Source organism: Nerophis ophidion, linkage group LG10 (assembly GCF_033978795.1).
Source record: "Nerophis ophidion isolate RoL-2023_Sa linkage group LG10, RoL_Noph_v1.0, whole genome shotgun sequence".
Taxonomy (NCBI): Eukaryota; Metazoa; Chordata; class Actinopteri; order Syngnathiformes; family Syngnathidae; genus Nerophis; species Nerophis ophidion.
Window position 1 is genome coordinate 12,314,521 of NC_084620.1, and position 26,254 is coordinate 12,340,774.

At 40.2% G+C, this 26,254-nt stretch overlaps 2 protein-coding genes across 7 annotated transcripts in view; both read right to left on the reverse strand.

Moving 5' to 3' along the window:
* Positions 1-277: 277 nt before the first annotated feature.
* Positions 278-4,736, reverse strand: LOC133560179 (RNA-binding protein 4.1-like). 3 transcript variants are annotated; one of them, XM_061912400.1, is made up of 4 exons: positions 4,579-4,736; positions 2,116-2,542; positions 1,023-1,793; positions 278-955 (listed from the first exon to the last, which is right to left on the reverse strand). In XM_061912400.1, the coding sequence occupies exons 2-3, from the start codon at positions 2,525-2,527 to the stop codon at positions 1,030-1,032; spliced, it is 1,176 nt and encodes a 391-aa protein (XP_061768384.1). In that variant the 5' UTR covers positions 2,528-2,542; positions 4,579-4,736; the 3' UTR covers positions 278-955; positions 1,023-1,029. The 3 variants fall into 3 exon arrangements, with proteins under 3 accessions (XP_061768384.1, XP_061768385.1, XP_061768386.1); XM_061912401.1 differs by lacking the exon at positions 4,579-4,736 and adding an exon at positions 4,436-4,572; XM_061912402.1 differs by lacking the exons at positions 278-955; positions 1,023-1,793 and having other exon boundaries at positions 1,800-2,542.
* A 6,140-nt stretch (positions 4,737-10,876) lies between these two features.
* Positions 10,877-26,254, reverse strand: part of map4k2 (mitogen-activated protein kinase kinase kinase kinase 2) — a 36,108-nt gene continuing 20,730 nt past the window's right edge. The window contains exons 14-32 of one of the 4 annotated variants that reach the window (XM_061912405.1): positions 23,622-23,680; positions 23,494-23,546; positions 23,153-23,191; positions 22,785-22,818; positions 22,049-22,205; positions 21,825-21,982; positions 21,627-21,668; positions 21,366-21,450; positions 20,192-20,271; positions 20,067-20,127; positions 19,871-19,994; positions 15,828-15,886; positions 15,643-15,746; positions 15,381-15,558; positions 15,243-15,311; positions 15,079-15,165; positions 14,728-14,798; positions 14,615-14,670; positions 10,877-12,299 (exon numbers count right to left, since the gene is read on the reverse strand). In XM_061912405.1, coding sequence (XP_061768389.1) covers positions 12,212-12,299; positions 14,615-14,670; positions 14,728-14,798; positions 15,079-15,165; positions 15,243-15,311; positions 15,381-15,558; positions 15,643-15,746; positions 15,828-15,886; positions 19,871-19,994; positions 20,067-20,127; positions 20,192-20,271; positions 21,366-21,450; positions 21,627-21,668; positions 21,825-21,982; positions 22,049-22,205; positions 22,785-22,818; positions 23,153-23,191; positions 23,494-23,546; positions 23,622-23,680 — 1,604 coding nt within the window. In that variant the 3' untranslated portion in view covers positions 10,877-12,211. Of the gene's footprint in view, positions 12,300-14,614; positions 14,671-14,727; positions 14,799-15,078; positions 15,166-15,242; positions 15,312-15,380; positions 15,559-15,642; positions 15,747-15,827; positions 15,887-19,870; positions 19,995-20,066; positions 20,128-20,191; positions 20,272-21,365; positions 21,451-21,626; positions 21,669-21,824; positions 21,986-22,048; positions 22,206-22,784; positions 22,819-23,152; positions 23,192-23,493; positions 23,547-23,621; positions 23,681-26,254 lie in introns of all 4 variants that reach the window. The other 3 variants (XM_061912404.1, XM_061912406.1, XM_061912407.1) reach the window with 3 other exon arrangements.

Here is a 26,254-nt window from a genome sequence, read left to right on the forward strand (position 1 = left end):
TTTTGCACTTTATTGCAAAATGTGTTTAGTTTGCATGTACGATGGAATCATTACAGCTAGTATGAAAAATATAACATTCAAAAATATTCAACTACAGTATAAGCAAAACTAAGGCATCTTAGAAACAAAAACAGTTCCTCTTTTTAACATTCACTCGAAGCCCTGAGTCCCTCGGTTTGGTTGAGCATTATCCCTGTAGTTAAAGCTACTGCCAAAGACCACATATCAATGTGATTGTGTGAACCAAAAAAGTTAGGTGAAGAATATGGTACATCTGTTACACATCTGGCTGCCATTTATGACACTTTATTTCAACAACTGTCACTTCAAAAAAAGGATATAAAATACAACTTTTGTTAGCACAAATTGAATAAATGGGAGGCTGGAATGTCTTGTCCTCACAGCAGTTCAGTGAGAAATTGATGGCAATGGGATGATTTTTAGGTGGTATTCAATATGAAGCACGATGCGTTCCATCATGTGCCCCTTATTAAATAAAAATAACACAGAAAGGGAAAACCATCTTTGTATTAAGTTCTAAAAAGAAAAACAAACACAAAAAATCCCTCTGAGCACAACAAAAGCGACGTCCATGAAACCAAATTAAAGTCAAAGAGCTTTACCCAACCCAATGTTTGTATAAATGTTGATTTAATGCTCCATTACACAAGTAAACAAAAAAGATTAAAAAAAGACATGAATAAAAGTGAGCTGAATATCTGCAAAACAAGCCAAAAATGATAAAAGATCAGCGTGGACCTATTGAACATTCTTAATTGAAAACTACAGGTATAAATGTAGCTTAACTGACAATCTGCAGCAAGAACAAAAAAAGTGGGACTCTATGTGCTGCAGGTGTTGAAACAATTTCCATTCTGAAGTTTCCAAAAACGACGCAGACTGATGGGAGTCAGGAAGCTGACCAAATGACCGCCACGGAAAGTCTGCAACACACCTAAAAAGAAAGATGCCATGGTCGCTCTTGTTTAGAACAAACAGTTATTCATTCGAATGTTGCTTACCTTGGGCTTAGTAAGGAGCGTAGCGCTGTACATAGTGCTCCTTCGGCCGTGGCACCGGGTACGGGCCCCTAGCCACAGGCACGGGCGACAGGCGTTTTCGCTCGTAGGCATAGCCTGCCGAGGAGATGGGTACTCGGCTGATTGGGTTGTGCTCTCTCGCATAGTAAGCCGCGGCGGAAGCGGTCGGCACTGGAGGAGGCGGGGGACGCCGGTCGTACGGATCCATACTCGAGTACTTTGGGAGGGAAGAGGGAGGAGGAGGTGGGGGTGGGGGAGGGGGAGGAGGGAGATAGGACATACGGCGTTCCTCGAAATAGCTTGAGCCGAAAGGGCGAGCTCTGAACTTCTCATAGTAGTCAACACTGCTGCTATAAGCACGTTCACGGCCGTAAACTGGTGACCTCTCACCGTACCGATCTCCCACCTCAGCGCCACCAGGCCTCCGCGGAGGAGGCGGCATTCCTGCGCCATAACTTGGCCGACTATACGCAGAGCCTTGCATGTAATCAGGTGGAGCGGGGGCCATTCCGTGGCCACCCCTGTCAAAGCCACCCCGTCCGGGGCCTCCCCTTCCGAAACCTGGGGGACCGCGTGGAGATCCCCGACCGCCGTGACCTCTCATGTCTTCTTCGTTCTGGCTATTGTTGCGATCGACTGGACAATCTTTTGACCAGTGACCATGTTTCCCGCAGACAAAGCATCCGGTATGATCTCCCATTCCCGGGGCGGTGCGAAGCCGACTGGTGGACAGTTGTACACTCATCAGTTTGCCTTGTAAGGAGAGAGAAGACACGCATGAGACCGGAAGCTTCGCACACGAAAGCTCTCACGACTTTAAAGACACGCTAAATGCACTTGACCGAGTTGAACGGTGTAAAACTGTAGCGGCAGGAGTCATTTACCGTATTTCTAAAAAAAGAGAAGTAAAGAGAAGTAATTTTAAGTCCGCCTGATGAGTGAAAGCAAATGTTAGCGTTGCTGCCTTTATAATGGGAACATTTTTAGCTAATTATTTGTACTAGTCACGAGGAGGTATACAGCAAGAGCACACAATCCAAAAGGCTAACTAACTCTTCCCCACCCAAGAGTTCACCTTTGAAGGCAGTGTTGTCCATCTTATTAATGGCTTCCATGGCATCTTCCATTCTTTCCATGTGAACAAAGGCAAAGTCCTTCACTACATCACACTCTACTACCGAGCCAAACTCTTCAAACTTGCCCCGCAAAATTTCGTTGGTAACGCCTTCTCCTAAGTTGCCCACATGCAGCTTGGTGCTGGACTTTGGCCTGCCTTTGCTCAGCTCCACGTTAATGCGCCAGCCATTCAGCAGGTGCTGGTTGAGGTTCCGAATGGCCTCCTCCGCCTCGGACAAGCTGCTCATGTGTACAAAGCCAAAGTTTTTGACTATGTCACATTCAGTGACTTTACCATACTTCTCAAAGAGGGCTCGAAGCTCCTCTGGGCTGCTGTTGCTGGCAAGATTGCCGATGAATATTTTCACCATGACTGCCAATGGAACCTACGGGAGTCAAAGGAATCATGTCAATTCATAACCACATAGGATTTTATAAAAACTTACACAGAGCATCACACTCACTATAAAACCCCTGTTGATTTTTCTCTCCTATTATTACCCGACTTTAGGATATTTATTCATAATCAATTTTCTAAAATGTGCTTGGCGCTCTAAATTCTCAACCTTTTTTCAGTGATGTACCCCGTGTGAAATTTTTTTTAAATTCAAGTACCCCCTAATCAGAGCAAAGCATTTTTGGTTGCAAAAAAAAAAGAGATAAAGAAGTAAAATACAGCACCATGTCATCAGTTTCTGATTTATTAAATTGTATAACAGTGCAAAATATTGCTCATTTGTAGTGGTCTTCTTGAACTATTTGGGGAAAAAGATATAAAAATAAATAAAAACTTGTTGAAAAATAAACAAGTGATAGAATAGAAAGTACTTTATTGATCCCTGAGGGAAATTCAACACCACAGTTCGCTCACAATAAACAATAATAATAGTAATAAATGATAAATGACATATATTATTTATATAATATATGAATAATATAAATATATTCTACATTTAAGTGCAGTCAAGAAGGAACATATGCATTATACAGTCTGATGGCTGTCGGTATGAAGGAACTCCTGTGATTCAATTATAAATATAGATTTCTAAACATAGAAGTAATCATTAACTTTAAAGTGCCCTCTTTAGGGATTGTAATACAGATCCCCCTGGATTCATGAACTTAATTCTAAACATTTCTTTACAAAAAAAAAATCTTTAACATCAATATTTATGGAACACGTCCACAAAAAATCTAGCTGTCGTTGTTGTAAGCACAATACCAATGGCGCGCAATTTGCACAATGCGCAACCGCATTTTGCAAATTTTATGTCAAATCAAATGTTTATTGGATACATCACTATACAGTGTACATCCACAACAGAACTACTGACTAAACTACTACCACAACTTGGTTTACTATTCATAAAATATAATAATGTAGGGTTACCTGGAACTTGAAAAAGGCCACCCGGCCTGAATCCACACTTGGTAGTACTTTAGTCAGTAAATCAGTCGTGGATGTACACTGTATAGTGATGAATCCAATGAACATTTGATTTGATATTAAATTTGCAAAATGCGCGCCATTGGTATTGTGCTTACAACATCAACACTGAATATTGCATTGTTGTATTTTTTTTCACAGTTTGTGAACTTACATTCATATTTTGTTGAAGTATTGTTCAATAAATATATTTATTAAGGATTTTTGAATTGCTATTTTTAAACATTCTCACGTACCCCTTGGCATACCCGCAAGTACCCCCATTTGAGAACCACTGCTCAAGATAACTTATAGTAAGTTGTAGATTTTTGGCGAAACACAGCATTATTGATTGATTGATACTTTTAATAGTAGATTGCACAGTTCAGTACAAATTCCGTACAATTGACCACTAAACGGTAACACCCGAATAAGTTTTACAACTTGTTTAAGTTGGGGTCCACGTTAATCAATTCATGTTAATCAATCAATGTGGTCATTTGACCAACGATGAACCATACAGCAGCGAACACCGCAATTCGAACATTGACCTCTGCTCTGCAAGCCTGATTAAAGTTTAAAACAACAAGGCGGTTGTAAAACGGTGTTTCCACTATATGACGTACATTAAGAGCAACCTCTACAACAAGCTAACAACGTGCGCTAATGCTAACATGTGGCTGAAAGTATCGTATTCGGTTGTAAAGTGCAGTTTGACTCATACATCTATTGGTTCCAACAGAGCATCAAAAATAAAATGTCTTTAATAATGCGAGGTTGACTCCAAAATACTTCAAATAATCCAGTTTTGCAATGCTAGGTTCGAACGTTTAGCGTTAATGAAGGCGGATACCTTAAATGGGCTAATATGCTAGCTGGCAAACATCGCCGATCGAGGCAAACACGAAAAGAATATACAACACCGAGAGAGGATGAAATAGAAGTCCTGGGTGCGTTTAGGGCGCAACTATTTGACCTACAAATATTTTAACTTACCAGTAAAAAAGAGAAACAGGCCTCGCCGCCAATGAATGAGAAGGGAAATGGCGCCTGAATTGTGGCGGTGACGCTCCGTCTACCTCTGTGAGGATAATCGTGCGGCTCAACGCCACACAGGCACGTTGCTGCCCCCCACAGGACATTTGTGGCGGACAAAGGATGATTTCAGTGCTCCGAGGGCTCAACAGAGGGCACTGCGATTCAGAACGTATGTGACGACAGAATAACAGCTGCTGATAAAAGTATGACGTATTTTTTATATATTTTTTTGCCATATAATTGTTACATAATGATTTGCCAATGCCGTTCTGCCGCAGAGGTGGGTAGAGTAGCCAGAAATTGTACTCAAGTAAGAGTACTGTTACTTTAGAGATGCATTACTCAAGTAAAAGTAAGGAGTAGTCATCCAAATATTTACTTGAGTAAAAGTAAAGAGTATGTTGTGAAACAACTACTCAAGTATCAATCAATGATTATTTATATAGCCCTAAATCATTATTTTTCAAACTTTTTTGAGCCAAGGCACATTTTTTGCGTTGAAAAAACGCGGAGGCAAACCAGCAGAAATCATTAAAAAGCAAAACTCGGTTGACAGTAAAAAGTCTTTGTCGCAATTGTTGGATATGACTTTAAAGCATAACCAAGCATGCATCACTATAGCTCTTGTCTCAAAGTAGGTGTACTGTCAGCACCTGTCACATCACACCCTGACTTATTTTCAGTTTTTTGCTGTTTTCCTGTGTGTACTGTTTTAGTTCTTGTCTTGTGCTCCTATTTGGGTGGCTTTTTCTCTTTTTTTTTTGTATTTTCCTGTACAGTCTCATGTCTTCCTTTGAGCGCTATTCCCCACAACTACTTTGTTTTAGCAACTTTGTTTTTATCCTTCTCTGTGGGGACAATGTTGATTGTCACGTCATGTTCGGATGTACATTGTCTTTACTGCGCAGTAAGTCTTTGCTGTCGTCCAGCATTCTGTTTTTGTTTACTTTGTAGCCAGTTCTGTTTTAGTTTCATTCTGCATAGCCTTCCTTAAGCTTGAATGCCTTTTCTTAGGGGGACTCATCTTTTTTTTTTTTTTTGGTTTAAGCACTAGACACCTTTTTATCTGCACGCTGCCTCCCGCTGTTTCCGACATCTACATAGCAATTAGCAACCGGTTGCCACTTACTGATATGGAAGAGTATTACACGGTTACTCTGCCGAGATTTCGACAGGACCGACACTGAACAACAACACATCATTTGCAGACAATAATTACTGGTTTGTAAAAAATATTTTTAACCCAAATTTGAGACACTAGCGATTTAGGGCTATATAAGTAAACATTGATTGATTGATTGAAATAGGTGAAATTAGACAATCTCCCACGGCACACCACACCGAATGTCACGGCACACTAGTGCCACGGCACAGTGGTTGAAAAACACTGCCCTAAATCACTAGTGTCTCAAAGGGCTGTACAAACCACAATACAAACCACAATGACATCCTCGGTAGGCCCACATAAGGGCAAGGAAAACTCACACCCATTGGGACGTAGGTGACAATGATGACTATGAGAAACCTTGGAGAGGACCGCATATGTGGGCAACCCCCCCCTCTTGGGGAACCGAAAGCAGTGGATGTCGAGCGGGTCTAACGTGATACTGTGAAAGTTCAATCCATAGTGCAGGGGTAGGGAACCTATGGCTCGCGAGCCAGATGTAGCTCTTTTGATGACTCCATCTGGCTCTCGGATAAATCTGAGCTGACACTGCTTAACACAATAAATATTGAATAATTCCACTTGTACTCAAAGTGTTAAAAATAACGTTCAAAATATAAAACATGCTCATGCATTTGAATCCATCCATCCTTTTTCTACCGCACTTGTTCAAGAAGTTGCATAAAGGGTAAGAAGTGATTTATTTATAATTGGTTAGTTTAGGGCTTGCCCTCCTGGGGGTTCTTCAGACCACAAGCACCGACATGAGAGCCTGTTTCAGGGTTACAATATTGTTTTATTTTTCAATAGGTCTCTCAGTTGCTTTCCAGCAATTGTCTTTTTCTCTTTCGTTCTCGCTCGCAGTCTGGCTCCAGCCCAAACCCTGTCTCTCCTCCTGGCTGCTGCTTATAAACAGAGCGACAGGTGATTAGATAACAAGGCCCAGGTTGGCCATCTACGCACCTGTCGCTGATTTCGAGGCCAGTCATGGCAACACCCTGCTTCGCTGCAGACCCGCAGGGCACGCCCCCTCCACAGTTAGCTTCAGAATATCAATATTATTACAAAGAATAAGAGACCTATTATGCTCTAAAAATGTTGGTCTTACTTAAAAATGCATGTGTTTAGTTGTGTTCAGTGTTAAAAAAATATATTGTATGGCTCTTACGGAAATACATTTAAAAATATTTGGCTTCTTGGCTCTCTCAGCCAAAAAGGTTCCCAACCCCTGCCATAGTTGATCCAACCAACACAACCGTGAGAGTCCAGTCCAAAGTGGATCCAACACAGCAGAGAGAGTCCCGTCCACAGTAGAGCCAGCAGGAAACCATCCCAAGCAGAGACGGGTCAGCAGCGCAGAGATGTCCCCAACCGATACACAGGCGAGCGGTCCATCCTGGGTCCCGGCTCTGTACAAGCAGTCCATCCCGGATCCCGACTCAGGACAGCCAGCACCTCATCCATGGCCACCGGACCGGACCCCCTCCAGTGGGACAAAGGAGAAAAAGAAAAAAAACAACAGCTCAACTGGTCTAAAAAGGGAGTCTATTTAAAGGCTAGAGTATACAAATGAGTTTTAAGGTGAGACTTAAATGCTTCTACTGAGGTAGCATCTCAAACTGTTACCGGGAGGGCATTCCAGAGTACTGGAGCCCGAACGGAAAACGCTCTATAGCCCGCAGACTTTTTTTGGGCTCTGGGAATCACTAATAAGCCAAAGTCCTTTGATCGCAGATTTCTTGCCGGTACATATAGTACAATACAATCGGCAAGATAGGCTGGAGCTAGACCGTGTAGTATTTTATACGTAAGTAGTAAAACCTTAACGTCACTGAATAACTGATGAGTAACCTGTTCGTTTAATGATGACGGCAACAAGTGATGCACAAAAACATAAAAATAGCAATGAACAAATTCAGAGCCAGAAATATCTCTTAAGCAACTAAAACAATAATATATATTATCAATCAATCAATCAATGTTTACTTATATAGCCCTAAATCACTAGTGTCTCAAAGGGCTGCACAAACCACCACGACATCCTCGGTAGGCCCACATAAGGGCAAGGAAAACTCACACCCAGTGGGACGTCGGTGACAATGATGACTATGAGAACCTTGGAGAGGAGGAAAGCAATGGATGTCGAGCGGGTCTAACATGATACTGTGAAAGTTCAACCCACAATGGATCAACACAGTCACGAGAGTCCAGTCCAAAGCGGATCCAACACAGCAGCGAGAGTCCCGTTCACAGCGGAGCCAGCAGGAAACCATCCCAAGCGGAGGCGGATCAGCAGCGCAGAGATGTCCCCAGCCGATACACAGGCGAGCAGTACATGGCCACCGGATCGGACCGGACCCCCTCCACAAGGGAGAGTGGGACATAGAAGAAAAAGAAAAGAAACGGCAGATCAACTGGTCTAAAAAGGGAGTCTATTTAAAGGCTAGAGTAAACAAATGAGTTTTAAGGTGAGACTTAAATGCTTCTACTGAGGTGGCATCTCGAACTGTTACCGGGAGGGCATTCCAGAGTACTGGAGCCCGAAATGAAAACGCTCTATAGCCCGCAGACTTTTTTGGGGCTTTGGGAATCACTAACAAGCCGGAGTCCTTTGAACGCAGATTTCTTGCCGGGACATATGGTACAATACAATCGGCAAGATAGGATGGAGCTAGACCGTGTAGTATTTTATACGTAAGTAGTAAAACCTTAAAGTCACATCTTAAGTGCACAGGAAGCCAGTGCAGGTGAGCCAGTACAGGCGTAATAGGATCAAACTTTCTTGTTCTTGTCAAAAGTCTAGCAGCCGCATTTTGTACCAACTGTAATCTTTTAATGCTAGACATGGGGAGACCCGAAAATAATACGTTACAGTAGTCGAGGCGAGACGTAACAAACGCATGGATAATGATCTCAGCGTCTTTAGTGGACAGAATGGAGCGAATTTTAGCGATATTACGGAGATGAAAGAAGGCCGTTTTAGTAACGCTTTTAATGTGTGCCTCAAAGGAGAGAGTTGGGTCGAAGATAATACCCAGATTCTTTACCGTGTCGCCTTGTTTAATTGTTTGGTTGTCAAATGTTAGAGTTGTATTATTAAATAGAGTTCGGTGTCTAGCAGGACCGATAATCAGCATTTCCGTTTTTTTGGCGTTGAGTTGCAAAAAGTTAGCGGACATCCATTGTTTAATTTCATTAAGACACGCCTCCAGCTGACTACAATCCGGCGTGTTGGTCAGCTTTAGGGGCATGTAGAGTTGGGTGTCATCAGCATAACAGTGAAAGCTAATACCGTATTTGCATATAAGCCATAGACTCACTCAATCTCAGTAAATAACTTAAATTTGGAACACAGCATCATCGTTTTCACAGCTTTTTGGTTGTTAGAGGTAGTGTTTTAATTTAATAAATGATAAATGGGTTGTATTTGTATAGCGCTTTTCTACCTTCAAGGTACTCAAAGCGCTTTGACACTACTTCCACATTTAACCATTCACACACACATTCACACACTGATGGCGGGAGCTGCCATACAAGGCGCTAACCAGCACCCATCAGGAGCAAGGGTGAAGTGTCTTGCTCAGGACACCACAGACGTGACGAGGTTGGTACTAAGTGGGGATTGAACCAGGGACCCTCGGGTTGCGCACGGCCACTCTTCCACTGCGCCACGCCGTCCCTTATGTAGAGTTCTAAATCTTTATTAAAGGCACAAAAAACAGGTCGGGTATTGAGAAACTTACATTTATGAATATAAAACTTAGCAAATAGTATCATTAGGTTGCAAAGGTAATATTCATTTTCAATTTTTTTTTCAATGCAGTATAAAACCAAATATACATTATTTATACTATATTAATAATTGCGTATAAGTAATAATAAATAATATAGTATAAATAATGTATATTTGGTTTTATACTGCATTGAAAAAAAAATTGAAAATGAATATTACCTTTGCAACCTAATGATACTATTTGCTAAGTTTTATATTCTCAATACCCGACCTGCTTTTTGTGCCTTTAATAAAGATTTAGAACTCTACATAAGGGACGGCGTGGCGCAGTGGAAGAGTGGCCGTGCGCAACCCGAGGGTCCCTGGTTCAATCCCCACTTAGTACCAACCTCGTCACGTCCGTGGTGTCCTGAGCAAGACACTTCACCCTTGCTCCTGATGGGTGCTGGTTAGCGCCTTGCATGGCAGCTCCCTCCATCAGTGTGTGAATGTGTGTGTGAATGGTTAAATGTGGAAGTAGTGTCAAAGCGCTTTGAGTACCTTGAAGGTAGAAAAGCGCTATACAAATACAACCCATTTATCATTTATTAAATTAAAACACTACCTCTAACAACCAAAAAGCTGTGAAAACGATGATGCCGTGTTCCAAATTTAAGTTATTTACTGAGATTGAGTAAGTCTATGGCTTTGCACCGTGTTTATATATATATATATATTTTTGCATTCTATTTTAGTTACTTTGAATTTACAATCCCCTGGCACTTTTTTGTACAGTTTTTATACTGTTTTGTACTGTTTTTGTACTTTGATTATTATTTTCAACTGTTTGTAAATGTTGAAATTCATAAATAAAGGTTTATTAAAAAAAAGAAAAAAGTGTGCAGTTAATCATGTGACCGCCTGGCTCTGTTTAATTGGTGAAAGGGAGTCAAATGTCACCAGTGACTGCATTTGATTGGTGAAACGGAGTCAAACGTTACCAGTGACTGCATTTGATTGGTGAAACGCAGGCATGTCATAGATCCTACTTTAAAGGTCTGGCTGACAAACCAAAACAAAGCGTCGATAAAAATCAGAAGCGAGTAGCGAGCTGAATGTAGATAAAAGGAGCGGATTAAAAGTAGCGTTTCTTGTCCATAAATATACTCAATTTATGCATTAAAACTACTCTTAGAAGTACAATTTATCCCAAAACTTACTCAAGTAGATGTAACGGAGTAAGTGTAGCGCGTTACTACCCACCTCTGTTCTGCAGTGATTCAATCTGCTGTACAACATTACACATAGTTACTGTAACTAGTGGATGGACCACAGCGTGCACACCCACACACAGAGCACAAAAAACATCAAATCATGGCTTGCTATACTATTTTTTTTATTTGAGATTAAACACAGTATTTGGTTATAGGTCCAACAGTATTAACCCTCATTGTAATATTAAGATATTTAATCATACATGAATGCAGTATATCAGCATATCTAAATCTTCTAAAAAAACAGTTCACATATACAAATACTCTCTTTCACTTTGAGAGCATACAGTGTAAAACCATTATGAACACCAAATGTATTTATTTCTTATACAGTTACTTCAAAAACAAAAGATATATGTCTTTCAAGTATCTCTGGGGGATAGGTGGGCCTTAACTGTACAGTGCACATTGCATAAATAATATAAATATGATACAGGTGTGAATGACATTACATAGGTCAAAAAGAAAATTCCCTTTACAATTTATTTCTTGAGTCCAGTCGGGGAAAGATCTATGAGAAAGGGTCTGCTTGTCGAGAGGAAGTATGTTTGGCTATTGGCATTTCATCGTCTCTTTGACAGTCAAATAAAATGACAACATAATTTGGGGATTTTGAGTCATAATCACGCTAACAACACTTGGCCTCATTCAATCTGGTATGACAGTAATTGCATCATTGTTTTGATGGATCTCATCTCTCAAAGCGTCAACAGGCAGTGTACTCAAATTCAATTTCAGCTACTGTACAGTGTCACGGCTGGAAACACCAGCCTTTTATGTTGGGTTTTGTTAGTGTTCTCCCTTGTTTTGCGTTAGTTCCTGTCCTGTGCCTTTATTTTGGTGGCTATTACGGTTTTGTTGGTGTTGTCCCATGGCTGCTTTGCCACTGTTTCAGAGCATTTTTAAGTTTAAGTTGATCCTTTTTCTACCTTCATTATTGGGACGTTCTTGATGTTGTTGTTATCTGTACTGATGACTATTGACGATCCTTTGATGCCAAGCTCTTGTACGCTCAAAATTTGTGGATGCCATCTACTCCACAATTCCTGTGAGTGCTTTGCTGGGTTTCAGCAGTTTTGTTTACTTTCAAAATTTGTCTATTTATTGTCTTTCTCCATGTTATATGCATAATGTTAACTATCACGCTGTCTTTTTGGCTGGGAAAAGGAATTTAAAAATAGCTTTTTGTCCTGTTTGTTAATTAATCTCAGAGTTTTTAAAGTCTTCCAGTACAATACAAACCCATATGCTGTTGGCAATCACGGTGTGTATGTTCCCTTTTGTTTCCATTTAAACTGGTGTAAAGAACATTTGTGTTGCTTTTTATGAAAAGTGCTGTAGAAATAAAGTAATAATTATATTGTGATATGTTTCACGTAAAATCTAAAATCGACCTCATTTTTCTTGCTGTGATTTGGAAGGACAATGTCATCCATGCTGTCAAACGCTGCTCTCATGGCCTGTCAGAATGTAGACGTTGCTAAGGGCTGACGGGTCGTCGGTCGGTGTGCTCTGGAGAATGATGTCTCTAGAAAGTTGAAATCATATTAATAATACATTTGTATAGCATTGTCATTCAAAATACTGTGTATAGATGTTTAAAAATAATGTAAACACAGTAGAAATCAAATGAAAGAGTAAACCTCAACAACTTCCATACAGAATGTTTGTCTGACGTCTATGTCTTGGTTTTCATTGAAGGTGTCTTTTTCCCTTCCGATACAAAAGCAATAATGCAGCCTTAAATATCGGCCGATACCGATATCAATCCAATACGATATCAGCAGAAATCATATATACTCGTATTACTTATTTTATTTAAACATGTCAAATTTAAGGAACTTCCGGCTGAGCATGGTCAGTACAGGATGTGCTGTAGAAAGGTGACATTTTTTTTATATCTTATTGGCACTTTTACTAACTCCATACTTTTTACTGGCCTGTCGTGTGCAGCTATTTTTTGTGGACTGCGCCAGTGATTTCCGCAATGTCTTGACGAAGGACATCTGACAAGCCTGGCTGCTCCAAGCCTCGTGTATCTCCAGATCCAGATATCAAGGAGAAGTCGGTCTTTGACTCTTTAAAAACCTAACAAACCCACGGATGTCATTGCATCCAAATATACGATTACTTTTAAATGAGGATTTTTTTGGATTTTGTTTCGCGTCAAATAGATTTTTTTGTGCTGTTGAACAAGTCACCCGGGATGTTGGACTTTGGGAGGCGCCGAAGTCATATATTAGGTGGGAGATAATAGCCTATACAAGTTATGAGAAAAAAACCTCAAAAAATAAATTGACTAGTTTTGACACACTGCATAACTGTTATAACTTAAACTCTACCAATCAAAACCCATATACTTAAACGTCACCACTCCGAGGGGGTGATCAAGGGTGATGGGTCAAATGCAGAGAATATTTTCGCCACACTTTGTGTGTGACAATTATGGGTACGCTGCCTCCCGCTGTTTCCATCTACAAAGCAATTAGTTACCGACTGCCACCTACTGATATGGAAGAGTATTACACGGTTACTCTGCCAAGCTCTAGACAGCACTGACACTCAACAGCAACACATCATTTGCAGACTATAATTACTGGTTTGCAAAAAATATTTTTAACCCAAATAGGTGAAATTAGATCATCTTCCCCGGCACACCAGACTGTATCTCATTGCACACTTGAAGATTTTTTTCTGGTGAGAAACCATAACACTAATCTTGTCATGATTTAGCCTGATACCTTCTTTTGATGCTAAAAAACAATGGTAACTGGAGAGCGATTTAGTGTTATTGGAACTGGTGCTGTGTTACAATACTTTAATTGCAAACAAAGAAGGCATTTTTGTAAAGTAGGACAGTATGCCTCATGATTAAATTGCATCAACACAGGACGCAATGTCCGACTTTTTTTTAGGCGTACATCACGCTTCACAATAAGATTTGTAGGGGGATGACAGAGCTCGCCTTAATGCAGCAGCATACACACGTTGTAAATGGAATAGAGCAAAAGTACAGAACCATGGAAATACCTTGTTAAGGAGAAGCATGGAAGAAAAAAAGATGTGTGACAACCAGTGTTTAACTACTTTCACTACTACGGGGGAATAATTAACAACAATTAATTGAAGTGATAATCACATGATCCCACAATAACCTGTCTGTAGACAAGGAGAGATACAGCCACAAAAGCACCTGCATTTCCTGTATTAATTTATTAATTTTCTAAAGCAATTAGCATAACTCTGGTGACAATAGAACAGTTCATAAAACTGAAATATATCAAAGTTGGATCTTGACAAATTGTCAGGTGGCTACAGGTGTGAGTTGTTACCTTGGGAAACTATAGGGAAAACTAGAGAAGAAACCAGTAACAAAATAATATGCAAAATACAATGGAAAAAAGAACAAGACAGGAACGTGGCGTGACAATACGTTAAAAGAAATTGTATATGTAGCATTAACTTCATTATGGTGATCAAATAGATATGGTTGCTCTAAGTGGGTTTTGATTAGGTGGAAACGGGCCCAAATGGCTCTTTTGGTGCAAAATATTGCCGACCCCTGGTCTAGCCAAACATTCAGGGGTAATATGGCGCTTACTGGCTGCCCTCTGTAGTTTTGTAGAGAGCTAATTTGTCTTGCACATGTTTTTTTTGTAATAAACATACCCTTAAGAATGGATTAATAATGAAAACCAAGGTACAGTATTACTGTACAAGGTGTTAAGAGCTTGTTGTTCAGGGATACAAACTGAAATTTGTCTGAAAAGTAAGTTTAAAGTCTGCCAGGTAAAACAAACCTAAAATCAAAGTCAAACCAACAAAGTTACTAAATTTGCATACCTGTTAGTTCCCAAAACTCGGAAAACTCGACTCTCGTCTGTAATCTCTTGGGTGACCTGCAAATAAATGTCCAGTCAAATGCACTCTTGTGTTAATCTTAAAGCGTAATTTACCTCGTTAGAGTGAAAACTCTTCCCTTTAAGGCCGTGCTTCCAGAAAGCCAATACACTGTCCTGCAAGCAAACTGCCACAAACAAAAGAAATGTAAATCAAAAAGGTAGTAAGTAAGTAAGTAAGGAAGGGTGCGTTCGCATGTTCTCTTAAAATAAACTCTAGTCAGTTTGCTTTGCTAGTAAGATTTATTTGGTTATAAGTGATCATGGACCGAGAACAATTTAGGGATTAGTCTTGGTCCATTTGGTAAAGGAGTCTATGACTCATCTTTTTTTAAGTATTTGATCCAGACTACAAGCGTGAACACACCCTTAGTAGTTTATTTTAAGTGATAGTGATGTTGCTGTTACCGAGCGTTTCAATAGGGAAGTCAAAGACCATTTCAGCAGCAAACTCCTCGGATGGAAGACCCTGCAGGTTGACAATCTTCACACTTTCTTTAGCATCAAAGACCACAGTTAGCACATTAGCATCCTTTCAAAGCTTTGCTGTCACTTTAAAAGACTTGACTTACTTTCTAATGCAATGAGAACAGTGTCTCTGTCCAATTGGCTGACCTGGACGGCCTTGACTTCACCATTTTCTGCAAAGAAGAATTGTCAGGAAGTGAGTTCCAGCTCTATGAACAGGAAGTAAACCGGTGCTATCACACCTGGCTCTGAAATGGCCGTGCCATTCAGCTCGATGATATCAAACTTTACTTTCTGGCTGGCTGATTGTTTCCCATTGGTGCAGCCTCTCACCCCGACACATAGCTGAGGAAACTCGTCTGTGACCAACACCAGCAGCTCAAATATTGGCAGAGAGTCCGGTAGCCTTGTGGTTATGTGCTACGAACAGAGCACAGGAATCATAACACTTTGAAAGCACCAATAAAGTTTTTATTTTTATTTTTTACATTCAACACCACAAACCTTTAGATGCATGAACTTCTGGAGGGGCTCATACCACAAAAGCAGAACAAGGCCGGATGGAACCGCTCCGCACAAAAAAGTACTGTCCGTGTAGGGGTTTCTAGCTACAAGACACAACAAGTTACGTGATTTGTCTAATGACATTCGACACTGAAGAATAGAATCGACATCCTGCATGACCTTACCTACACTACATCTCCTGCAGCCTTTAGTGTCAGGGATCTTCACCGATAAGGAAAACTTTCTGTGGAGCAACACCCACAATACGGTGGGAAAAACAATGATTGGTTTTTGTAAGTTTACAACATAGCTGTCCACATTTTTATTTCAAAATACGGGAAATTTCCCAAGAAAATGGCTCCAAAAAAGGGATTGTTTTTATCACAAATTGCCATTAAATACATTAAAATATTACGTACTGTATATATGTTATATTGCTATATTTAGTCTATTGATACCTGCATTGTCCTTTCCATTCTTACACTTTCCATCATTGTAACTGAGCTACTGTGTGGAACAATTTCCCTTGTGGATCATTAAATTTGTCTAAGTCTAAGTCTAAATAAATAAAACAAGTTCTCAATTGGACTTTAGCCATTGTACCCTGTATTACAACTAGGGCTGTCCAAAAGGCCGAGTTAACTCATGTAATTAATCACAAAAAATGATTGCATTAATCATACACACGTATGTAGAGTTATCACACAATTTACTCCTTCTCTTTAACCTGAAAGGCGACACAGGTCAGTGATCAGTTGAAAGCATATGTCAGTGTAAAGATGAGTGAGTAGAATCTGACAGGTGTGCTTAATGACAAATTTCACTTCAAAATACACACTGACTGGACTTTAGATAAAACTATTCGCAAGTTTTTAGCAAACAAAATGACGTAATAGATTTATAAAAATGGATCATTTACAATTTATTTATATTGCCTTGAATCACAAGTGCCTCAAAGGGCTTCACAAACCACACCGATATCCCCTGATCTGAGCCCAAATCCGAGGAAAGAAAAACTCCAAAAAGCCCGAATTGGGAAAAAGACGAAACTGTGCTCCATACCACTTCCTGGGTGACTGGCTGCAATGGATGCCAAGTGGATACACTTATTGAATATTTATGATAATGTGAGAGACAGGTCCATCGGGAAGTCAGTACAGGGTCGTATGGGGAACTTCTTGCATGTAGACAAGTCGACAACTAAATTTTCCTGTATTACATTCCGACAACGAAATTGCATTTGTGTCAAAATATTGGGACTTTTTTAAGTTTAATTTAAATCATGCAAACGACCAGTGATGGGCAAGCCACTTGGAAACTGTTGTAAGCTGAGCTACAAGTTACTCTCGATTAAATGTAGCTAAGCTACAGGGGAAACGATCCGTGGAGAATTGTAGCTACACGGCAAAAGTAGCTTGCTACATCAAAGCTACATTTAAATGGCATTTACTGTATAACTATGGGCCCACATGTATAATATGAAAGTTAATGGAACCGAGAGTGTACAAATGGACCCGATAAGGGTCTGTCTGAATCTTGCTGTAAGGATCTTGCCTCTGATTGTCCAGTCCGTAATGTTTCGCTGTAAACTTAGCCAATTGTGACTCATCATATGAACACCAACCAATCATCATGGATTTTCTCCGTATGGGACCTGGGTGTTGTCATTCACCCAGGTCATTGTATTTTCGCTTTATTTTTTTGTGACCTGGATTTGCAGTCCATTTTCTCTCCTTGTAGCTTGTGGCTTTGATGTAAGCTACCTCGCTACATGGGTCTAAAAGTAGCTAAGCTACGGGAAAAGCTACTTATTTCAAAAGTAACTAAGCTACCGCCAAGCTACTAACCACTACTACTAACCGCTGCACCATTCACTCATACATACAATAGGTTGTTAGCATGACTGATGCAATATATGGTATAAGGCTTCTTCGTGAGAAAACATGTTATATTGTGCAAATGAATATAAAAACACAATTCCGGGCTCTTTCACAGCACTTATGGAGGAAACAGTTTTCAGGATGGTGCACATTTCTTTCTCAATCTTACAGAAAACATAATGTGTGACCAGCTGCATACTCTTTTTTAAGTAAAGATAAAAAATTGGCACGACGCCAAAAGAGAAGGACAAAAGACAGGATTTCCGGGCAAAAATAGGAATGTTAACTTGTCTGGTGAGGGCTGTCCTGATATGCCTGAAAATTTATTCCATTACTTTTTTAAATAAAGTGGACCACAAAAAAAATTGGTTTCATTTTAACAAAAAAATTTAATGAAACATTAAACATAAGGTTCTTATTGCACCCAAAGAACAATTTTAGAATATCAAAATAAAAATAAAATTTAAATGCATTAAACACAGTGGGCTTTTGTGGTTGCACCCAAAGAACAATTTACAATTTTATATATTACATTTAGACAGCCATAATCTATGATTAGGTTGGAATAGAATAAAATCAAAAGCTTTACGGGCATTAAGCTTTATGATTTATGGTTGCCACTCTTAGTATGTGCTTTAAGACAAATAGAATCATTAGTAAATACTAAAAACAATACAATGGCTGAAAATACACATATAAGACTGTGTTGGATCCATTATGGATTGAACTTTCACAGTATCATGTTAGACCCGCTCGACATCCATTGCTTTCCTCCTCTCCAAGGTTCTCATAGTCATCATTGTCACCGACGTCCCACTGGGTGTGAGTTTTCCTTGCCCTTATGTGGGCCTACCGAGGATGTCGTAGTGGTTTGTGTTGTGGTTTGTGCAGCCCTTTGAGACACTAGTGATTTAGGGCTATATAAGTAAACATTGATTTATTGATTGATTGATTGACATGTAGCAGGTAAAACACACATTGTTAAAGATAAAACACAAATTGTAGCCATTTTTAAAAATGAAATTCAGTCATTTCACTTGCAATATTTTGCGCTATGTGGGAGTTTTTAACTTTGCTAATATTTAGCGACAAGCCAAAGGGCTGTGTACGCATCTACGTACCTGTATGGGCACAACAAGATAGCTGAAACTCATGTTGCAGGTCTGGATGATTGTTATTTAAATGTTAACCCAAGTTTGAAGCGCAGGTGGTAAGACTGTCTTGCCAACTTTGGCAAGGCATGATTTAAAGCACAGCTTGCAGTGTGGAGCTTCCGTGTTTGATGTGTCACCTTGATCGATAGTTTTGAAGCCCAGATACCTCTATACTGTGCTTCACGCACCTTCTTTATTAACCAGTAGAAATGCCTTTATTTGCCATTATTCCTCTCCACACTGTTTCTCCTTGGGCGCTTGGTAAGTGTGCGCGCTGACCGACTAAACTTGCTCATCATTGTACGTCACAGCCGCACGGCAGCATGCGGATGAAAAAAAAGTACCTGTATTTTTCAAAGGCGGTATAGTATCGTTTTCAATTCATTAGTACCATGGTACTTTTAGTGCCGGTATACCGTACAACCCTATATATGGTTTACCCTTTTACAAAGATGTGAAAAAATGCTAACCATGAGTCCAACAACGACATCCCTACTGTCAAATATTGAGGTGGAAACATTCTGCTCTGGGGAATTTTCTTTGAATAAAATTCCTCCTGGGCTTCACGGTGGCGGAGGGGTTAGTGCGTCTGCCTCACAATACGAAGGTCCTGCAGTCCTGGGTTCAAATCCAGGCTCGGGATCTTTCTGTGTGGAGTTTGCATGTCCTCCCCGTGAATGCGTGGGTTCCCTCCGGGGTACTCCGGCTTCCTCCTACTTCCAAAGACATGCATCTGGGGATAGGTTGATTGGCAACACTAAAAAAATTGGCCCTAGTGTGTGAATGTTGTCTGTCTATCTGTGTTGGCCCTGCGATGAGGTGGCGACTTGTCCAGGGTGTACCCCGCCTTCGGCCCGATTGTAGCTGAGATAGGCGCCAGCGCCCCCCGCGGCCCCAAAAAGGGAATAAGCGGTAGAAAATGGATGGATGGATAAAATTCCTCCTGAGATGTTTGCAACGCTGCAGGCAAACTCCAAGATACATTTGACCTCCTCCAAGTACTAAATTACAATCAAATTCTTTATCTAAATCAAATACAAACTAATCCATGTGCGTCAAGGTTTTTAACACTTGCTAATAAGCATATTTGCATAGTGTGTGGCAACTGCTGTGACATACTAGCGGCCTTTTTCAATCCTCGCACACAATTTGGAGTTCAAAGTACGGAAAAATATAACGACTGCTTGGTCCTACCTGGTGCCGATCCTGTCTGTGAAACGACTTGTGCCGAGCGACAGACTGCTGTGTTTCTTCTGCAAGTGTCCCTTCTGCTCGAAGAGAGCGGTCAGACTATGGGAATAAAGCTGAGACGACTTCCCTGCCGGATAAAATCATGGTGTGAGTGTTGCCTGGAACAGTTTTTATGACGTTAAACATACTTAAAAGCTACCTGATACGGACATCAGCACGTTGTTCATAGCGTACAACCACGTGCATCTCTGAGGGAGCAACTGTGGGACGATTGCAGTTATCATTATCATGAATATTCCATAGTTGGAAAACTTATTTCCTTACCTTCTCTAGCGTGTCCTCATGAAGTTCATTCAGGTTGAGTGTATAGATTCCCTCCTCTGTGCCAAGAATAAGGTACTGATCTGATTGAGAAATATTTCATCAATCAAATGTTGTCTAAACTTTTTTTTTAAATAAATATGAAATTCTCACAAAAAGCTATGGATATTGGGCTTTCAAGTGAAATTTCAGGATGAACTAGAGATGGGATTTTCTCTTTTCAGAAAGCCATTCTAAAGATTGGCTTGTAATTATTGTTTTTTTAACATTGTTTTTTGTTATCAAACAAGCAATCATTGGTAGTCATTATAAGATAACATTTACACCAATATTACTTTAATGGTTGGATTCATTCTAAAATTTTGAAGTTAATTCATTTTTTGTTGTGTTTTTATTGTAATAATTCCATCAGTGGGGTCACATTCCCATCCTTTGACAGTACTATTACTAAATTATTTAATTGTCCCTCTCTCACTTAAAGATCATTTAAAAAATACAGAACACAATACACACAAAAAAAGAAAATAATAACATGTCTTTAAAAATTATTTTTTTGGCCAATAGAAGAGACCAAACCAATGAGAACGTGCTGTTCAGTATCATGACCACTGATTAGCTCAGCCTCAGCAAGCGTTAATGTATTGGATTAAAAGAGTTTAAAGGTAACTAAATGGTGTCTTAGCTGAAGTTCATTTATCGCGGTTATGTCAGGAACTAATCAAATTTGTGACCTGGGAATGCAAATGTCCAACTGTTGAATGTTTGTTAACTTGTTTCACAACTTGTTTTCTAACAAGGGGCTGAACAGGTGTGTGATCCATGAATGGACCAATACATTTCCTGCTGCTTAGAATTGGTATTTAAACCGTTTTCTTCATCATGCAGTTCACATTTGGACTTCAGGGGATGAAGAAGACACCTAACAGTTAATTATTGTGAAAGTTCAAACAGAATGTCTTCCACTGAGCTTAAAGTACCACATGATTGAAAAGTAGTTACACAAAAGTCTCGAAAAAAAAAAAATGTCATCTGAATTTAGCCGTTCAGCTTTTTGTTAGAAAACGGTAAGTAGTTAAACACTTAACACTTAGAAATTCAAAATTCACATGTAAAAGTGCATTTGAGGTTCACCCTGAAAGCAAAATATCCCAAACTTGTTGTGAGTAGCGTTTTTTACCTCTCGTTTTTGGGAAAATCCAGGTGACAGCAGAGTGGATTTTGAGAGGGCAGCCATTGAAGACTTTGGAGAAGCAGGCCCCCATCTACATCACAGACAAAGAAGCTAACCTCTTTGTTTCAATATATTCCACTCAAATTGACACATTTGCATTGAGATATCTGTGACTATGTCAACATCTGGCGACAGTCTGTCATATGCAGACTGAGGTGATGAAAGCAACTTTTGGGGGGATTCCATGCGGTTAGATTGGACACTTACATGGACTTGGGGGGTAGGAGGAAGTCCATGAAAATCAGCCCTCTAGAAATATCAAAAGGTTACAAAATAGGGTAGGATAAAACACAAATTAAAATAAAAACTTTACTTGGTTAAGATTCTGAAAAAGGTTACAAACAACTGATGTTAGCATATGAGACAAACACAGAAAAACGACATTAGGGGAAAAAAGTGGCTTACAGAGTCTTCAGTCTTCCTCAGCGTGCTCCATTCAAGCGAGAGCGGAGTCTCTTTTTTGGGGGAGCAGACAGTGCTGGCAGTCAAAGCGCCCCCCGCATGCAGATATGGGTCACTGCAGCGCTGCCTGATGTCTTGTGTGGCCGAGCACCTTGCCAAAACTTCTGACAGGAAATGTTTTCTCAATCCTATGTAGCTTTCAAGAGGAATAGTGAGGTGGCAAATACCAGATGAGCTGGTGGAGTCCGACGTGACAGAAGCATCCGGACCCAACGTACAGATCGGTCTCTGTGTCGCATCTCTGTCGCTTGTGTTGACACTGAGAGAGCAAAAGGCTGGCAGGGAGGCTGTCGTTGGGCTGAATAAACCGCTTCTCTTCCCTCCCTGGAACATCATGAAACATTTAGAAAACAACTACAATGGAGTGACTGCAAGATGTTAGCAAAATACATAGGAAGACAACCTTTTTAAATGTAACTAAAGTAAGCACTGTACACATTTTAATAATCAGCAATCATATTTTTAAGGATTGCATGTCAAATAAATACAAATTAAATGAATGCCAAAAATAATCTGTACATGCAATTATCAATGTGATGATAACAATAGTAACTATTAGGGATGTTCCGATCAGGGTTTTATGCTGCCGATTCTGATACAATTTTAACATTTGCAGGCACTCCAGACCCTAGACTGTGTCCTGCTGTGTCTTTATTTTTTAAGCAACACCATCTGGACCTCAAAAGTGTGTATTGAGAACAATTCAGGCCCCTCAGAGAAATGCTGGACCTCGGGCCTAGCCTTTCGTCTGGCTGTCGGGCTATCGTGACAACCACGCTCTGTAATGCTTTATGCTTTATTATTGAAGGCAGAATGTCAGATAAGTTGGGATCTACTGTACTTCAATTAGCAGTGAAGGAGGCTTTTTTCGTTTGTTTTTGTGTGCATGTAGTCGACACTCACATCAGTAGATGGCACCCTCCTAATGGTTAAACTCCTGAAAGAAAAAAAAAGGGCAAACTAACTAATTGGGTCAGAAGAAGTGACATAAGGGGATTAGGAATGACACACTTTAACCAGGGCAAAAACAAAAAAAAGACGACTAGGAAAACAAAAATACTAACACAAGGAGACAAAAAGCAGACAAACTAGTGGGTTTGTTTTGGATCACAGCCAAAATCCAGCTCATGAGTGCGGCAGGATTTGAGAGGGATTGGGGTCTGGATTTACAGAAGGGGAGGGGATAGGGGAACACAAAGCCACTGAGGAGGTCAGGGATGTTGAAGTTGATGTTCACAATACAACATCATCATGGCATGGACATGGCCTACCTCAGCTGCAGAGCTTGTTCCACACATTCCAACAGGCTCCTGCAACAGGAAGACCTGCTGTTTATCCGACTAAAGGCCTGGCGGCCCACAACAATGGCAAGGAAGGTCCCGGGGCATGGGGGTAACATCTACTGGTCCTCTAAAACAGCTCATGATGCTGACATTTACACGTTTATCCAATCTAAAAACACACTCAATACTAAACCCCTCCGAGGCAGATTGGAGCCAATTAACGGCCATTAGAATCTTCAATTCTTTCTCAGTTCCCAGTGGCACACATTCTGTTTACAAATCTAAACTAAACATTACTGTGGGTGAAAGAAAGACAGAAGAAGTCTTACGGTGAGTTGTCTTCATCTCCAGACAGACTCCAGTCATCATCATATGAGCCCTGCTGGGAGGACGATATATTTGGACTTTTTGTTGCAGGTGTCAGCAATTAGTGCACTTGGCTGTAAATGTCTGTTACCAAATCAGGGTAGGGTTCAGTGACTTTTCTCAGTGGGGGTCCAAATTTCACTTGGTCAACTACAAAATACAAAAATAACAGTCAGATGCTGGCAACAAGTGCAGATGTCAAAGCATCACTAAGAAACAATGTCATGTGTCCAAGCTGGTCCACCAACATCATTGGCCCGCACAATTTATTACGTCAGCATGTCCCTGAAATGTCCTATTGTAGCTTTAAATGTGGTTTAGTAGCGTTTGGACGCGTCAACAGCAGCTTCATTGATCGTTTGCTGCTGGGCCGAGTGTGACGCAGCGTACAGTGAGCAGAACAGTACCAGCGTGTGTCACACCACTGGCATGTCCTCTCTGGCGTCCCACATGTATGGACCAACTGAGGGGCATTTGTCCTCTTTGTGTCATGCAGATGACACCATTGAATATCGAGACAAGGCAGCCACTCTTCAACACGTGATATGTTGTCACATCCGCTTGTTGGAGCTACATATTCCTTGAGAAAAACCCGCTTACGGGACACATTTTAGCATGCTTATTATGTTTTGTCAAGGAACACAATCCAATAGAAATGTAACTTTAGAGTAGTAAGTGTGCAGCTCGTATAGTAGTAGAGATTATAATGTCCACTGAAAATGAGGCAACGCGCATCCATTGTCTAAATACTGGCAACGTAAGTGAGTTTACCTCACACTGAACAGATAGTGTCCTTGGTGTGAATATTTAGTGTGAGTATTATTGTTATTTAGAACTGCCTTAATCCTTTTGGACATGAGGCAGCCGCACATTTCAATTGGGTTCAGGTGTGGAGGAGACATACTTGGACACTCCATCACCTGTTTGGGCTTCCTTTCATGTTTGAAAAATGCCATTTGGCCCAGTTTCTGCTTCACAATGTCACTGTACATGTTGAAATGTAATGAACCGAAGCTTCCTTCTGCCAGCAGCACTCGTGCAGCTCCAAACCATGGCCACCATGCTAGACTACACGTATATCAAGAAATATCTTGCTACTCACTTATGTTGCCAGCTGGACATTAATGTATGTGTGTTGACTTATTTTAAGTGTATGAAAATATTAACTGCTGCACAAGCTGTACAGTGACTACTCTAAAGTATACCCAAGTTGACTTTCTATTAGGGATTTATGCTGCGGATTCCATTGAGTTAGATTAGCCAAAACCAATACAGATACCGATCACATGTATTGCCTGGATTTACATGACGTCACGTCTGGCTCATTAAATATGCGTGGTGGTCAAGCCAGCATCTGTTCTCACATTTAGCCTGTCTCAAAGAAAAATGCCCTATGCATGTATTGTTTTCGGTTGTACAAACCGTTCAATTCGCGAAAATAGTAAACGTTTCTTTAGAGTTTCTCGAGGGTTAATCAAGAAGGGCGGAAGAGTGCAAGATTTTATGAAACGACAAGGAGAAAAGTAGCTCGCACTCCAGTACAAGGGAGTAGAGTCGAAGAATGCGAGTTTGTGATCAGTGAGCACTTCGATAAAGGTTTGTCTGATGTACTTTCAACTTTTAGTATTTCTCATTTGTCTTGATATTATTTGCATTTTTATCTTGTTTCAGATTTCTTAAAACACATTTTTGCAACAAGTGTTTCGTAAAGCTTCAACTTGGAGAGTCTAAAAAGAAAGCAAATGTGAGCAAAATCTAAACGTTTACCAAAGGCAACAATCACGAATGGAGTTTTCAGCACATACACAATGTTGAGCGCTGTGCTTACATTTTGATAAAGACAGAGGCAAAACATGCATACTCGTAAGCGGCGCGTGCAACAACAAAGCTACAAACATGGCAGTGGATACGAAGGTAAATCATGAAATGCAACTTTACCCGAGCAAAAACAATGCATATTTATCCGGGTGAGTCTTGATACCATTTTCCCTGACCGAGCCACACACAAAGAAGTTGTGACCGTCATGCTTTTCCAAGTTTTCATCTGTTTTGTCGTGTACAATGACGTTGGAGCGAAAGACAGTTTGATATATCTGGGAACTCGATCGATTGATAATCCTTGATATCAATCGACAAATCGTTTTTGATAACGTATATGGATAAATGTTTTGCTCGTATCTGCTTTTTGCAGGAAGATCTAGACCCCTTGCGTACTCAGAGATTTTGCGCACTGCCGCACAACAGCCATCTCGGCTTGGTAGACCACCACTGTCTTAGACTTAGACAAACTTTAATGATCCACAAGGGAAATTGTTCTTCAAAGGAGCTACTGTGATGTGCTGCCACTCTTTCAGGTGCACCATATGTGATATATGTCTTTCACTTCTGGTAAGAAGTCATGTGACTGAATACAAGCAATTAACTGTAAATTGTTCATTTTATTTATTGTGAGTGCTATTAACAGTCTAACAATATCAACACATTATTTAAAGAACTTCCTTGATCTATTTTATTACATACAATTGAACAAAACAAAGTCAACAGTACACAATAACTAAAAAAAAAAACTATTATCTATATTTAAACTACTCTTTTTTTAAATCATTTTTGCTCTCAAAGTTCTCTGGTGTCAAGGGAATTATTCATTGAGTTTGTAAATATTAACAAAAGAATCAAAGAAAGATTATGAGGAAAATAAAAATATCAACCTTGTCACTATCAATC